General features: G+C 32.3%; 2 protein-coding genes across 20 annotated transcripts in view; one reads left to right on the top strand and one right to left on the bottom strand.

The window, feature by feature from the left end:
- The window catches only part of LOC143250479 (cyclin-Q-like), a 477,792-nt gene that overhangs the window by 392,195 nt on the left and 72,950 nt on the right, over window positions 1-12,647 (bottom strand). The gene's annotated exons all lie outside the window — the stretch shown is intronic.
- LOC143250467 (KICSTOR complex protein SZT2-like) overlaps window positions 1-12,647 on the top strand; it is a 65,048-nt gene that overhangs the window by 20,046 nt on the left and 32,355 nt on the right. For 4 of the 18 annotated variants that reach the window (XM_076501044.1, XM_076501042.1, XM_076501039.1 and 1 more), the window contains exons 8-11: window positions 2,237-2,389; window positions 7,551-7,801; window positions 10,594-10,760; window positions 12,418-12,486. In XM_076501044.1, the coding sequence (XP_076357159.1) occupies window positions 2,327-2,389; window positions 7,551-7,801; window positions 10,594-10,723 (444 nt within the window). In that variant the 5' untranslated portion in view covers window positions 2,237-2,326 and the 3' untranslated portion in view covers window positions 10,724-10,760; window positions 12,418-12,486. The other 14 variants (XM_076501045.1, XM_076501046.1, XM_076501047.1 and 11 more) reach the window with 10 other exon arrangements.

The raw sequence follows: 12,647 nt of genomic DNA, 5'->3' as shown, positions 1-12,647 counted from the left end.
CTTCAGAGCAACCAATGAAAATGCAAGAACCTCTTGCCACACCCACCCTCAACTTGCTCAAATTTACAAACTGCTAAACATTGTTCTCAGGCTAAGTCTTATTGAATTTATAAACAACAGGAAGTCTAGAATACAAATGAGTGATAAAAGTATGATTCATCCCATATGATATTACAGATAATTGATAAATTTAGCTAATTAGATAGCCAGAGACTGAGATATTTATCTCAATGACAAACTGGGTATATCTCGCTTCAAACATAAATTATTGTGATATTATATTTTTCTTTCTCTCTCTCTCTCTCATCTAGGGGTGTTATCCTTTCATCTTCATATATGGGATTTGCCTGGTCCATAACCATCTATACTTTCCAAATGTGTACCACTTTCTATATCACATTCCTCTTGTCCTTCGTTTTTTTTTCTTCTTTCTGTCAACAGAAGTGGCAAACTTTTCACCACTGTTTTGTCTACCACTTCCTGTTCTATGGTGACTCACCGCTCAGTCCTTTTCACGTGGTTGTTTGTTTAGCTATGGACTATCAATCTTCACTCTAGCTGGTTATTGGATAGCTTGGTTTTCTACATTTTGCCTTCCCCACTTTATTCCGACCCTTTTCATGCCTCGTTGGGACCTGACAATGATTTTATATTCTCTGACACATGCTCTGTTTGAATTATTGGCTTCTAGACATATTTCCATCTCCTTACCTATGGTCTCCATTGTTCTGATTTTAATATCATTAGTGTTTTTCACAGTCTTACATTGTACTTATGCTTACTTTACCCAGACCTGGCTTCTTTTCTAAGACTTCTGTTACTTGGGATGGTGATTGTACTTTTCATCCTATTTCCCTCCCTCCTGTTTCTTTCCTATATACTCATTTAGACTCATCTTCTGCATCTTGTCTTGGTGTTATTTGGCACGTACGTATTTTAAGGGCTCCTGCTATTTTTTTATTCTACCGTTGGACCCCTCATTGTCTAGATCTGTTGCCTGCTACTATTACAGTGTGGATAAGCCAACTCCTTTAGTTTGGATATTATCTGTATGTTAGTACATGTGGATGATTCTCACATGTCTTTCATAAAACCTGCTTTATTTCCTGCTGAGTTTTAACTCTAATCTATTTTTTTCAATCTTCACACTGCCTTTGAGTAGGGTAATTATATTTTCTTTTTCAGCACCTATTACCCTTTCATTTGATCCTGCCAGACAGCTAGTGTTGCCTCCTACGGTATATGAATTTTCCAAAATTTGCATATGGTTTAGGGTAATAATAATAGTAAAAAAAAGTGGTCAATCCTTTTGCCCTGGCATTACCAGTCCTCACTGTCAAGTTAGGGTCTTCTGAAAGGTTGCTTGGGGTATCCTTGGTATTATATTTATCTAAGCCTAGTGCAGCATCCTCAGGTCTATACTGAGATCTTCCAAGTGTAAATTCTTCTCCCTTTGTTCAGATTCCTGGCTACTAGTTCACTTCATGTTAAATGTGATTTTAAAAATGGTGTTAATCAGAAAATTTGATAATATCAAGGCTTCTTATTGTGTAAAGTTGTTCATATTTGAAAATTGGGAATTCTATTAACTTATTGATTCTAATGACTAAGCTCTTGCAGATACTTAGGTTAGAATCAGTATCCTTACCTGATTAGGCTGGATGCTGCCCAGACTTTAGAATGTTAAAACTATTAATATAAGATTTTATAACTTGTAACCTGTTGCCATAGAAACATGAGTGTGCTAAAAGTGACATGACTCATGTCACTTTGGTTAGACATGAGTAGTGAGTGATATTGAAGTAGCTTCATTTCCTCTAGTATATTAATTAAGAATTGGGGATGGCTATACATAACTTTGAAGTTTTTACACAGAATTATAGAACAATACAATCTTTATTATGAAGTTCACTGTGGCTCATCTTTTACATTTAAATTTTCTGGGGGGAAAATTTTTGTAAGTTGTTTTGAACATGGTTTTAGTTTCTGCATCCTGTTACTTTGTTAGAATTTAAATTTCTGCTTTAACATGACTCCTTAGTTTGAGAATGTATCAAATCTAACTAATCCTTTCAACTTGCAACACTAATATAGATTATTATAAATTTTTAAATCAACATGAAAAACATGTAACATTATATTATTCTTAAATTCTGTGTTAAGTTTTAATTTATTTTCAGTTAGGGTGATAATACATGCATGTAGTTGCATAGTATTCCTTTAACCATCTTAACAGGATGTTGTAAGTGTGGTGAAGATGGGCACATGTCACAAGATTGTCCTAATGTAGGTGGGGACGGGAGAAGTAAATCTGGTTGCTTCAAGTATGGTGAAGATGGACACGTCTCACGAGACTGTAAAAATCCTGACAGAGAAGTTGGACGTGATGGTAAGTTTTATGTAAACTGTTTTGATGTTAAAAGATACTACTATATTTTAGGATGTCTGTAAAGAAGTTGAAGGTTTACTTGTAAGAGTAATGCATATTGAAAAAAAACGATTAAAGAAAACCTGATATGGAACTTTATTTATGATCAGTATTTATTTTCCAAATAAAACCCTATAGTGGAGTTTGGCTGCCTTGCTTCCGTAAGGTTCGGAAGGAGGAAGTTGTTCTGACTGGACTACGCATTGGTCTCAGTTTTTTAACACATCGTTTCCTTTTATCTGGAACTGATGCACCAATGTGTAGTTTGTATAACACTCAGATTACTATAAGCTACATTGTACTTTCTTGCCATCCTTATGACTCTCAACGGCACTATTTTAAACATGTTCTGTCCCAAGGTTTTTCCATAACATTAGACAGTGTTATTGGTTACGACTTTTGTCACTGTAGTTTTTCTCTTAATGTTGTAGACTAGATGTAAACATTGGTTTTATGCTATTTATGTTTTTACTTGCTGTTTTGTTTTACTTTCATGTCCTTTTATGAATTTTACTACATTTACTTTAATTTTACCTTTTTTCCGGATGTTGGGCGCAGATAGCCTAGCTCCTTTGTGCCATAAAACACGAAATCAACCAACCAACCACTGAGATATAAAAAATTTCCAGATCTTAACACATTGTAGTCAGACTAGTAACAAAACAGACTCTATTTCCACTAACAAATCTTTAGCATAAATATTTCATAAAAAAAAATCTGATTCTTTTTATACAAAATACCTGTAATCTCTACTAAATACCTACCTAATTTAGTGAAGATATAAACGTTGTGTCAAAAGTTAGCATAAATACTTGACATGTGCAAATGTGTAGAACTTGCGTATATTATACTGAGCCTGTAGCAAAAGGATTAAGTTGTAATTTCGTTTTTCATTACTATTGAAATTTGAGTCAAATTTTCTTATTGTTAACTTGTTGTCTTTTCCTCCAAGATAGGTTTTTCTGTTGTGTCCTTTATCCTTTTCTTTAGTGGACTTGTAAGTTTGATAATTGTTTTTTAACATACAAGTTCCATAATGGTTTTGTATGTCAAATGTTGTTTATTAATTTATATTGCTGTACTTCATGACAATTCTAGTGGGCTCTAAGTTCTGTCTGAAGGTTTCTACCTATCTATCTATTTCCTTCCTTCCTCCTCTTTGGGATCATTTTTCTTCAAAGATTGGTCTGTTCAAGATTTACTACACAAAGGGGCTGCCAAATGGGTGTTACTCATTCCCCTTGAGTGTAATTCCCATCTAATTGTTGTCCCTCAAAAGACAGATGTTTGGAGACCTGTTATAGAATTGTCCAAGTTGAACTTTTTAACTGAAGTCACTGTGCTTTACCATGGAGTATTACCTCTCACTTAAGAGGTTTTCTTTTCCCTGGAACTCTGAATGATCAAATCATGATGGTTGCTTATCTTCATATACCAAGTGTTCTTGTGTCATGCTGTTTTCTATGGTTCTTCCATTTCCAGGTGCTACTGTTTGGTTCTTCTTTATTTCCTTGTTTTATGAAGTGGAATAATGTTTCTTTGGTGGATTGGGTGAGGGGGAGCTTTCCTCAATTCCCATGAGATTTCTGGTTGGTTGTTTATTGAGGAGACTTCTTTCCATTTGATATATCCTGGAACGTTTTGCACTTTATTGGACTCTGTATTATTTCCTCTGCAAGGTGGTTGTGGTTCAAACTGATTATTCCACTGTTATCAGCTATATCACTAAGCAAGGATAACTAAATTTAGATCTTTATTTTCAGACTATGAATCTTCTTCACTGGGCCTACTAGAACTACCTAGTAGTCTTCACTTATGTATCTGCACTCAAATCAGACTCTTTTTCCCCTTATCCAGATGACAACTTTTTTCTTTCTCACTACTCTGTATTGGCCTGCTCAGACATGGTTCCCTCTACTTTGGCCTTTACTGGAGCAACATCCCCTGGCCTTTCCTTTGTCTCAGTCTCTCCTCTGACAATTGCAATCAGATATAGTTCATACCATTGTCACTGAATTCCACTTGCTCATGTGGCTTTTGCATCAGCATCGACTTGCTCATGACGGTGGTTCTTGTACTTACCTGTTAGTCTTCCTGGTGAGTTATGATAATTACCATTATGCTACAGACAGCATTTTTTTGCTGTCTGTAGAAAGTTTTGCAGTTTATTGGACTCTTTAGCATCTTTCCTCTTCCATTCCATTCTTCCTTTCTCCTTGTCTTTATACCAGAGGCAGTGGTTTTCTTCATATCTTGGTCCATTTGCTGTGGCTTTCATCCTTCCTGTCCTTTTGTATATCTTATTTACCAGTTCTTTGCCTGGTTGTTTGATCAGAGTTTGTTTGTATCAGCTGTTCATAGTTATAGGACTACCCTGTCAAAGACCTTGAGATTCTCCTGTTTAAAGAAAACTCTCATCCCATATTATTTCCTTCATTTCTTGTTCTATTCTTGTCTGTCCCCTGTTACTTTGTTTTATCATATCTCTTTCTCTTCCTTACTTGTGGTCATTGATGTTTCTTGCATACTTTATCATTCCTTATCGGACCTTTCTTTCCTTGACATCTGTTTGCCCAGGTTTGGCCTTTTTACCTTCTCTCCTGTTTCTTTCTCTTTCATTTCCTACTTGTTATACTCCCCTTTGGTTACAGATAAACTTCTTTGTTCAATTTGTTTCCTAAGATGTTGTGTGGTCCATAATACCTCGATTCGTGGTGTTATTTCTGTCTATTTATTCCAAGGATTCCCTATGTCCTCATATGTACTCACTGGTTAAGTTTATCAACTTGTATGATTGCTTATTCGGATTTGTCCGTAGAAGGTCGCCAATAACACAATGTTTCTTCTCACCAAGATCATCATATAACTATCACTTTTATCTGTTTGCCAGTCTTTGGAGGATATCATTCAGGCTCGAATGTGAATACCTCACTATACGTTTGTTGCACATTATATGCATGACCTAGGATAGGTATTGTTTGCCTTCTGTGATGATTCTACACGTCTCATCACCTTTGACTGTGCTAGACCAGAATATTACTTTTCATACATATTTTTAGTTGATAAATAATGTATTTCAGGGTCTCGCATGCTGACAGGTCTTATATGGTCAGATGTGCTCCATGTTATACTTGCACTAGAATTCAATAATTATATTGATATGGGGTGTTTCTGTAAGTCTGTAAAACTACTGGCAGCTTGTATATGTATCTCTCTCTCTCTCTCACTCATAATGTATGTTGTTTTTTCTGCCCATCCCCACTGATTTCTGCAATCAGGCTTTATCTGCTTTTCAAATAGGGAATTATGGACACCCATTGCACTGTCCTCAGTGTGTTGTTCTTCTGGCCTCCTTCTTTGCTGCGTTTCTTCTAGTGGAGAATGGGAGTCCTTACCACTTCTGGTTCTAACTTGTCAGAGTGGTAGGTCATAAAGATTTCTTCTCGAGTGGGTGTTGGAAAACTACTTTCTAGCCCATGTGTATCCACTAAGTGATAAAGAGAGCTGTAGTTTTTCTTATGGTTACAGTACAAAATAATGAATTGTACAATAATATTCAGTATCCATGATGCTGCTTCTGGATGTTTTTTGCTTAGGCAAACTGCACTTGGCCTATCCAAATTTCAAGCCCTAGGTACTTATTGCTGTTTTTCTCTAGCTCATTTACTGGCATTATGATACAACTCACTGTCACTATGTTTGGTATTGCATCTTGTTTCTTATAATTGATGTGGACAGAGGTCTAGTTATGAATCCTACATGTCCAGGGCACTTCACCCTGATGTTTTTTTTTATTGCTAAGTCTTATATGAGGTGTTTCCACTGAATGTTTTTTTCCAGATTGACGACACTTGGCATAAACAAATGTAACCAAAGGCACTTTCCTTAACATTGCATACACACAAGCCTTCCTATTTTTCTCAACTCCTTACTGTATCTTGTCATAGTTATTCAGTATTTCCTATAGTGATTCAGTGCTATATATCTTTTATTGTGCCTGTCAATTCAGTTCAGACCCAATTATATCAGTATTTATTCCTGTTCCAGAAATAGTGTGGTATTCCATCAGTACACTTTCTTTTCATATTCTAGTATACCTGTTCTTTCAGTGCAGTTGATTTCAGTTTGGTGTACGATTGATGTACCTTCACTGGCCCTTCCAACTTGGCAATGTATGATTCCAGCTTTGTGTGAGAGGAAGGTTGTAATGTTTCAGAATCTAACACTTTCTTAATCTGAAAACATACTCCCAGTAACTACTTATATTCTCTCATCTACTTTTACACCCTTCCTCTCACTAAGATTCTTGGGTTTATAGTTTGTGCCTGCACAATTTTCAAAAGTTAGGATTGTTCTTGAATAGTTGAGGGAGCTACCTGTGTGCTTGATGAGAAGTAGTCGCATTAATTTCTTAATTTAAAAGGAAATGTAAAGAAAAAAAGTTAAATATTGATTTTTGTGTGTCTAGTTGTCTTATTGCTCAGTTAATATTTTATTATGCCCACCATACAACATGTACAAGTAGCCAACTAATTAGAAACGCAAATTTGAAATACATACAAGCTAAATATGAAATAAGAATTTCGCACCTTTAGCAGATTCATAAAAAAGTAGGTATCTTTTAAAATCATAGAGTGGTTTCTCCCACATCTTTTAAAAGTTCTTATCTAGTCCCACATACTACTCTTTAACTCCTGTTTATAACCAACAGAAAGAGCATTTTTTCCCTTTACATTTCCACCTGATTTTGTAGTGTTTCTGTCAGAGCTATTTAAACGTTAGCTGAAACTTCAACTTCAGATGAGAATGTCACATTTAGAAGATGCTATATCTCTTTCTCACTGATATTTTTTTTCCCCTTCAACTTTCGTGCTTTAGTTTTTGATGTTTCAGATTTGGTTTGCTTATTTTTATTAAGTAAAATATATATATATGACGGAATCCGAGCGAAATATCATTTATATGTGTGTGAAACTTAAAATTAATGTTTACAATACTATTTTATTGTCAATTAAAGTAATATGCATGCTAAAATACAAATACAACTTAAAAAAACATTTTTAGTTGAAGATTATGCAGATGTTTAATTCATGTTTTGTTTTGTTTTTGCTGATTTACCTAGGTAAATCAAGGTCACCACCTTGAAAAACAAGATGTTGAAGCAGTTGTGGATGGAATCTGCCAGGAAAACCTACTAGAAGTGGATATTACTCATTTTTTGCAGATGATCTGTGGGCATGTAAAAGACTTCAAGGTTACAATGTCTCTGGAAGAGACTTGCAAGTCATTTGAAAAGAGTTCCAACAAAATTGTTTTGGAGCAGGATATATACAAGAAAGATGGAGATGCCAGTATGATACCAGAAGGAGAAAGGTGTGTAATTAAATATGTGTAATAAAATTAGGGTACTATGTAAATTTGTGAGTTATCACCCACAATAAGCCATTTATACATTATTAAAGATGTGCATGTAAAAGTAAATTCAGTCATGGAACAAGATTGAAATTAAACAACTAAACTGAAGTAAAAGTTACAACATTAAAAACAGTAATTATTTTAGAAAACATCATTTTCAAACCACATGACTAAAAGTAAGGTTGAGAAGAAGAAATGTTCTCACAGAAAAGCATTTAAAATTCATTCTGAGGGCTACTAAGTATAGGCCTTAGATCTATGCTTTAAACTTTTTTTTGTATTATAACTTGATCTTTCATACTTTACTTTTTTTAATTTATATGTACAAGTCAAAAGATGGTGTCCACAAAAAGTTATTGTTAATGCTTCCTTTGTCAGCATTAACATTAAAAATTAAATTTATGTAATCTTTGAGAATATACCAATGTTGATTGCACTTTATGTTGATAACATATGCATGCAATGTTAATGCAGTGGCTTCTCGCTGCAGTTGCAAGTCATGGTGCAATGGGTGACATGTTTAGCACTTGTTTAGTTCATTATAGAGAATTCCCAACCATTTGATAGATATGCATATATCAAAAATACAATTTAACATTTACAACTATTTGTGCTAGGATGGTTACCCCTAATAAACCAGGAAAAGGAAATAATGTAATGGAATGGAAAATAAGATTATTGTTAAAATAAGTAACAGAGAATAATAAGTAATTTCTTGAAGTTTGCATTCAAATCCCATCATGCTCATTTCACATTGGAAGTAGTTTATGTAGTTTGTTATGTATTAGTTCTAATTGTATTGTGTTGTGAATACTCTTCTTGTTTTGTTAAACAGAGTCTGCCAAGTGTGATAATTAATCTCAACAAATTGACTGCACTTATGTAATTGAATTATTAAAACTTACAAATCTTGATTGATGCTTCATGTAGTACATTTTGTACGTGGAAGTTTTGTAAGTTATTTATGTGGTTAGATAGGTTTTTATGTTTGCATGTGCATATATTATGTCTGTGCATCCAAGCTTGATATTGTGTTGAGAGTAGGGACTATTTTAAAGAATTTTTCAGAGCTGTAGAAACAATGGGTTAAAATGTATACAATATTGTAAAGTCTTTTAGAGGGTTCTAAGCATTATCTTATGTATTTTTGTTATTTGAACTTTGGGATACAAAAGTTCATTTTTGGATTTAATGAAAATTTTAGTAAAATTGTACACTTTTGTATTAGATGTGAAAGAAACTTCTCTTAAAATTTTATCTGAAGATGCTGAAGTCTACATTTTATTGTAACATCCATTATTATACATAAAATGTGATGTACAATTGTTATTAAAATTTAGTGCTTTAGCAGGTCTCTGGGATTTGCACATAAAAGTCCAATTGCACAAAATCCAATCTCTTAACTGTAATGAGAACTTTAGAACTACATAAAATTGTTTGAGCTGCATGATATAATAGCTCCTGGTTGAAGAAAGCTGAAATAGAAACAACTCTCAACCAAAATTAAACTGATGAATAAAGAAGCCAAAAGAAAATATCAAACTTGCTAGTGTGTGAAATAATTTGCCCCAGAAAATCTAAAGTATTATTCATTATTCAGGAGACATGAATGAAGTGTGTAATATGATCAAAGAAATTATATTTAGTTGTCTTATTCTTGTAAATTAATAATTTAAACCCCTATGGTCAGTCTTTTATTTTTGTTATTTTGTGAAATTAAATTGCTGTATATGTGCATCAGATTTCACTTTGTTAGTATTTGTAAGATGCAATAAATTAATATGTAGAAAAGTAGGGAAAAGTTAAGTGACTACTCTGTATTATGCAGTTTTGTTTATTTGTGAAAATAAATTAATTCTTGTTACATATCCTCAAATTCCTTGTGTAGTACTAGAATATTGTAGATACATGTGTACTAAAAATAATTGTTTATTAAAATATAGCATGTTGAAGGTTAATTTGCATTATTTGAGAAGCAAAGACAAAATTGTGCTCGTTTTTGATGATATTTATCATTGGAGCATTCTGTATCTGAGTATGATCTCATATTTTTATTTTTCTATCCTGTTGTTTCCTAGTGGGAGGATAAATTTTCCTTTGGACCTTCTACAATGCCATCATCCTTGTGAACCTTTCCAACAACTTTATTCAAGCATTAAACAGAAATTCACAAAAGTTTATCAGACTTTCTTCCATCCCATTCCCTCACTTCCAGACTTTTATTATTTTTTTTCTTTTCAGAACAGCAGGTGCACCAGGTGACATTACAGTTTTATTGAGCTGAGATAATAAGAAAATATATAATTTGAGTGAGATTAGGTTAACCTCATGAGGCTACATTTCTGTAATTTGTAGATTCAAGGTATTTATTACTCTTTGTTTGAAAAATATTTTTTTGCTAGAAACTGTGAGTTTCATTGCCTGTAATTATAATTATCATTTTCTTTTTACAAATTGTTCCATAAAACAAAAGTTTAGAAGTATGAGTAAAAAAGTTTGCGAGACAATGACAAGCTACTTTTTGGTTGTGAATATTCAGTATAGCTTTGCTCCAAAATAAGCAGAGGCATTTCATAAATTAGGGAATTTTTCTTGATTTGACAGTTAATTTAAATTTATTAAAGCTAGCTTTTGTTGTTTCAACTTCAGTGTTTGCTTGTAATTTATTGGTTTTGAATATTATTATGTGCAATGTAAAATGAAATGTATAATTTTTATTTTCCATTAATTTTCTTTGAAATTTATTCAAGGTGGAATATAATGATGTGGCTGGATAAACAATCAGATGATAATGAAAATGCAGAGAAGAGTGAAAGAGACAGATTCTCAGATGGAACTTGTGCCTCATCAAAAACTGAATGGCGTAATTTATTTTTGTAGTTCACTATGAATGTTTTGAACTTCAATACATTTCAAAGTATGAAAAAAAAACTCATTTTGCTTGTAAGAGCTAATTCAGTTTTATATTATTCCATGTCACATATTTGAGAAACTTTCTCAACAACGTCTAGTTGAATTTGATCTATACTTGCTCTGATAAAGGTAAAGATTGAACTTATCATGCATGAAAAATTTATTTTAAAACCTTAAGTAAAATGGACATTTCTGAATAGCAAGAAACATGACATTGTTTTTATGAAAGGTTGTACAAACAAACTTGCTGTTCAGTTTTTGCTGTTGTATATATGGAAATAACTGCATCACAAAAACATGTTCTAGAATAAAAATTGTTCCTGTATTTAGTGATGAAAGTAGTGAAGTTATTTGGAGTTTTTAAAGTTATGTATTACATGTTTGTTTTATTTTTTTCACTACTAAGTTAGCTACCCTTTATATTAATGTAGAAAGCTTTATTTACTTTTGAACTTGTATTTCATTCATGACATATAATGGATTTGCTTTTCTCAAACATAAAATTTAGCCCAATAGTACCCCACTTGCAATCTGTCACTGAATATGCTTGATCTTTGAGACATGAGGTATTTTAATGTGATGGTCATTCCCATTAATCATTGGTAAAATAGTAGCCCAAAAGTTTCTGATCAGTGTTTTAGATACCTTTAAAACAACATTCTTAATATTATAGGATTTGACTGTGGTCTTTTGTCTTACCATGTTCTATATATATCCTTTTATTATTTGTTTAGTAAGTACGTGTTGTATAATCATTACCTAAGTTAGATACAGATAATTGTAAAACTTTTTACAATAGATAATGACTTATCATTATAACATTTTATGGGTGAAGATATAAATCTTTAATTTCCTTTTAAGTAAATAAGCTGTAGCATTTAAGTTAACAATACTTAATTTATATTTAGTCACATAATAGTACTAGAGAACATTTATTATGTTGAGAAGAGGTTAAAAAGGATTGAAATAAATTATTTAATAACCTGTTTTTTCAATGTTAATAATATAACAAACATAATAACAAAAGTATTATGTCCAGAGAACTCTTAAGGTACATGGAAATAGTATGTGCATAGTTTTATTTTAAAATTGATATTTGTTAAGACAGGCACTTAATTGTTTTTCTTCTGTTATTATATTATGGATGTAAAATGCTTATTTCTGTTCCTTATGTTATATTCTAATTATTATTTTCCGATTCTACAACTTTCCAAATCTGAAATTTAAATTTGTGTTGAATAGGGATCCGAGTTCTCTCAGTGTTCTATCTAAGACGCTGATATTGTTGTGTTCATTAAAGCACACAAATTATTTATTTACTTTTAAATGTTTCATGATAACAATCTTAGATTTAATTTTTTTAATTAGGTGAAACATATACTGTCATTCCTTGTATTTTTATATCATATTTTTAAAGTATTTTCTTTCTGTATATAAACTGACAGTTTTTTCATTGTTTATGAAACTATGTAATCAGGTATTTTAAGTGTCTTTATAGTTGAGTTTGTGGGAGATTGCAGTGTAATAGAGATATAAAATAGTGGTATATATAACTAACAAAAATAAAAAAATTAAAGGTTTACAGTATCTATTATTAATAATTCATTACCAGTACATTTGTAGTTCGAAGTGCAAAATAACAAAACACTTTTGTGTTATAGATTGAATGAAACACTTGGTGAAGGACATTCAGGGACTTAGCAAGAGGAAAGACGAAAGCTCACTTTCAGGTTTGTGTTTTTATTAGTGTTTTTTTAGAGACTTTTTAAGACAATATTCTTAATATTATAGGATTTGACTGTGGTAGTAATGGGTATTTTGTCTTACCATGTTCTATATATATCCTTTTATTATTTCTTTAGTAAATATGTAATGTATAATAATTACCTAA

The sequence above is a fragment of the Tachypleus tridentatus genome, chromosome 5, assembly GCF_004210375.1.
Source record: "Tachypleus tridentatus isolate NWPU-2018 chromosome 5, ASM421037v1, whole genome shotgun sequence".
NCBI lineage: Eukaryota > Metazoa > Arthropoda > Merostomata > Xiphosura > Limulidae > Tachypleus > Tachypleus tridentatus.
Note: the sequence above shows the minus strand (reverse complement) of the source record. Positions and strands in the feature narration are given on the sequence as shown.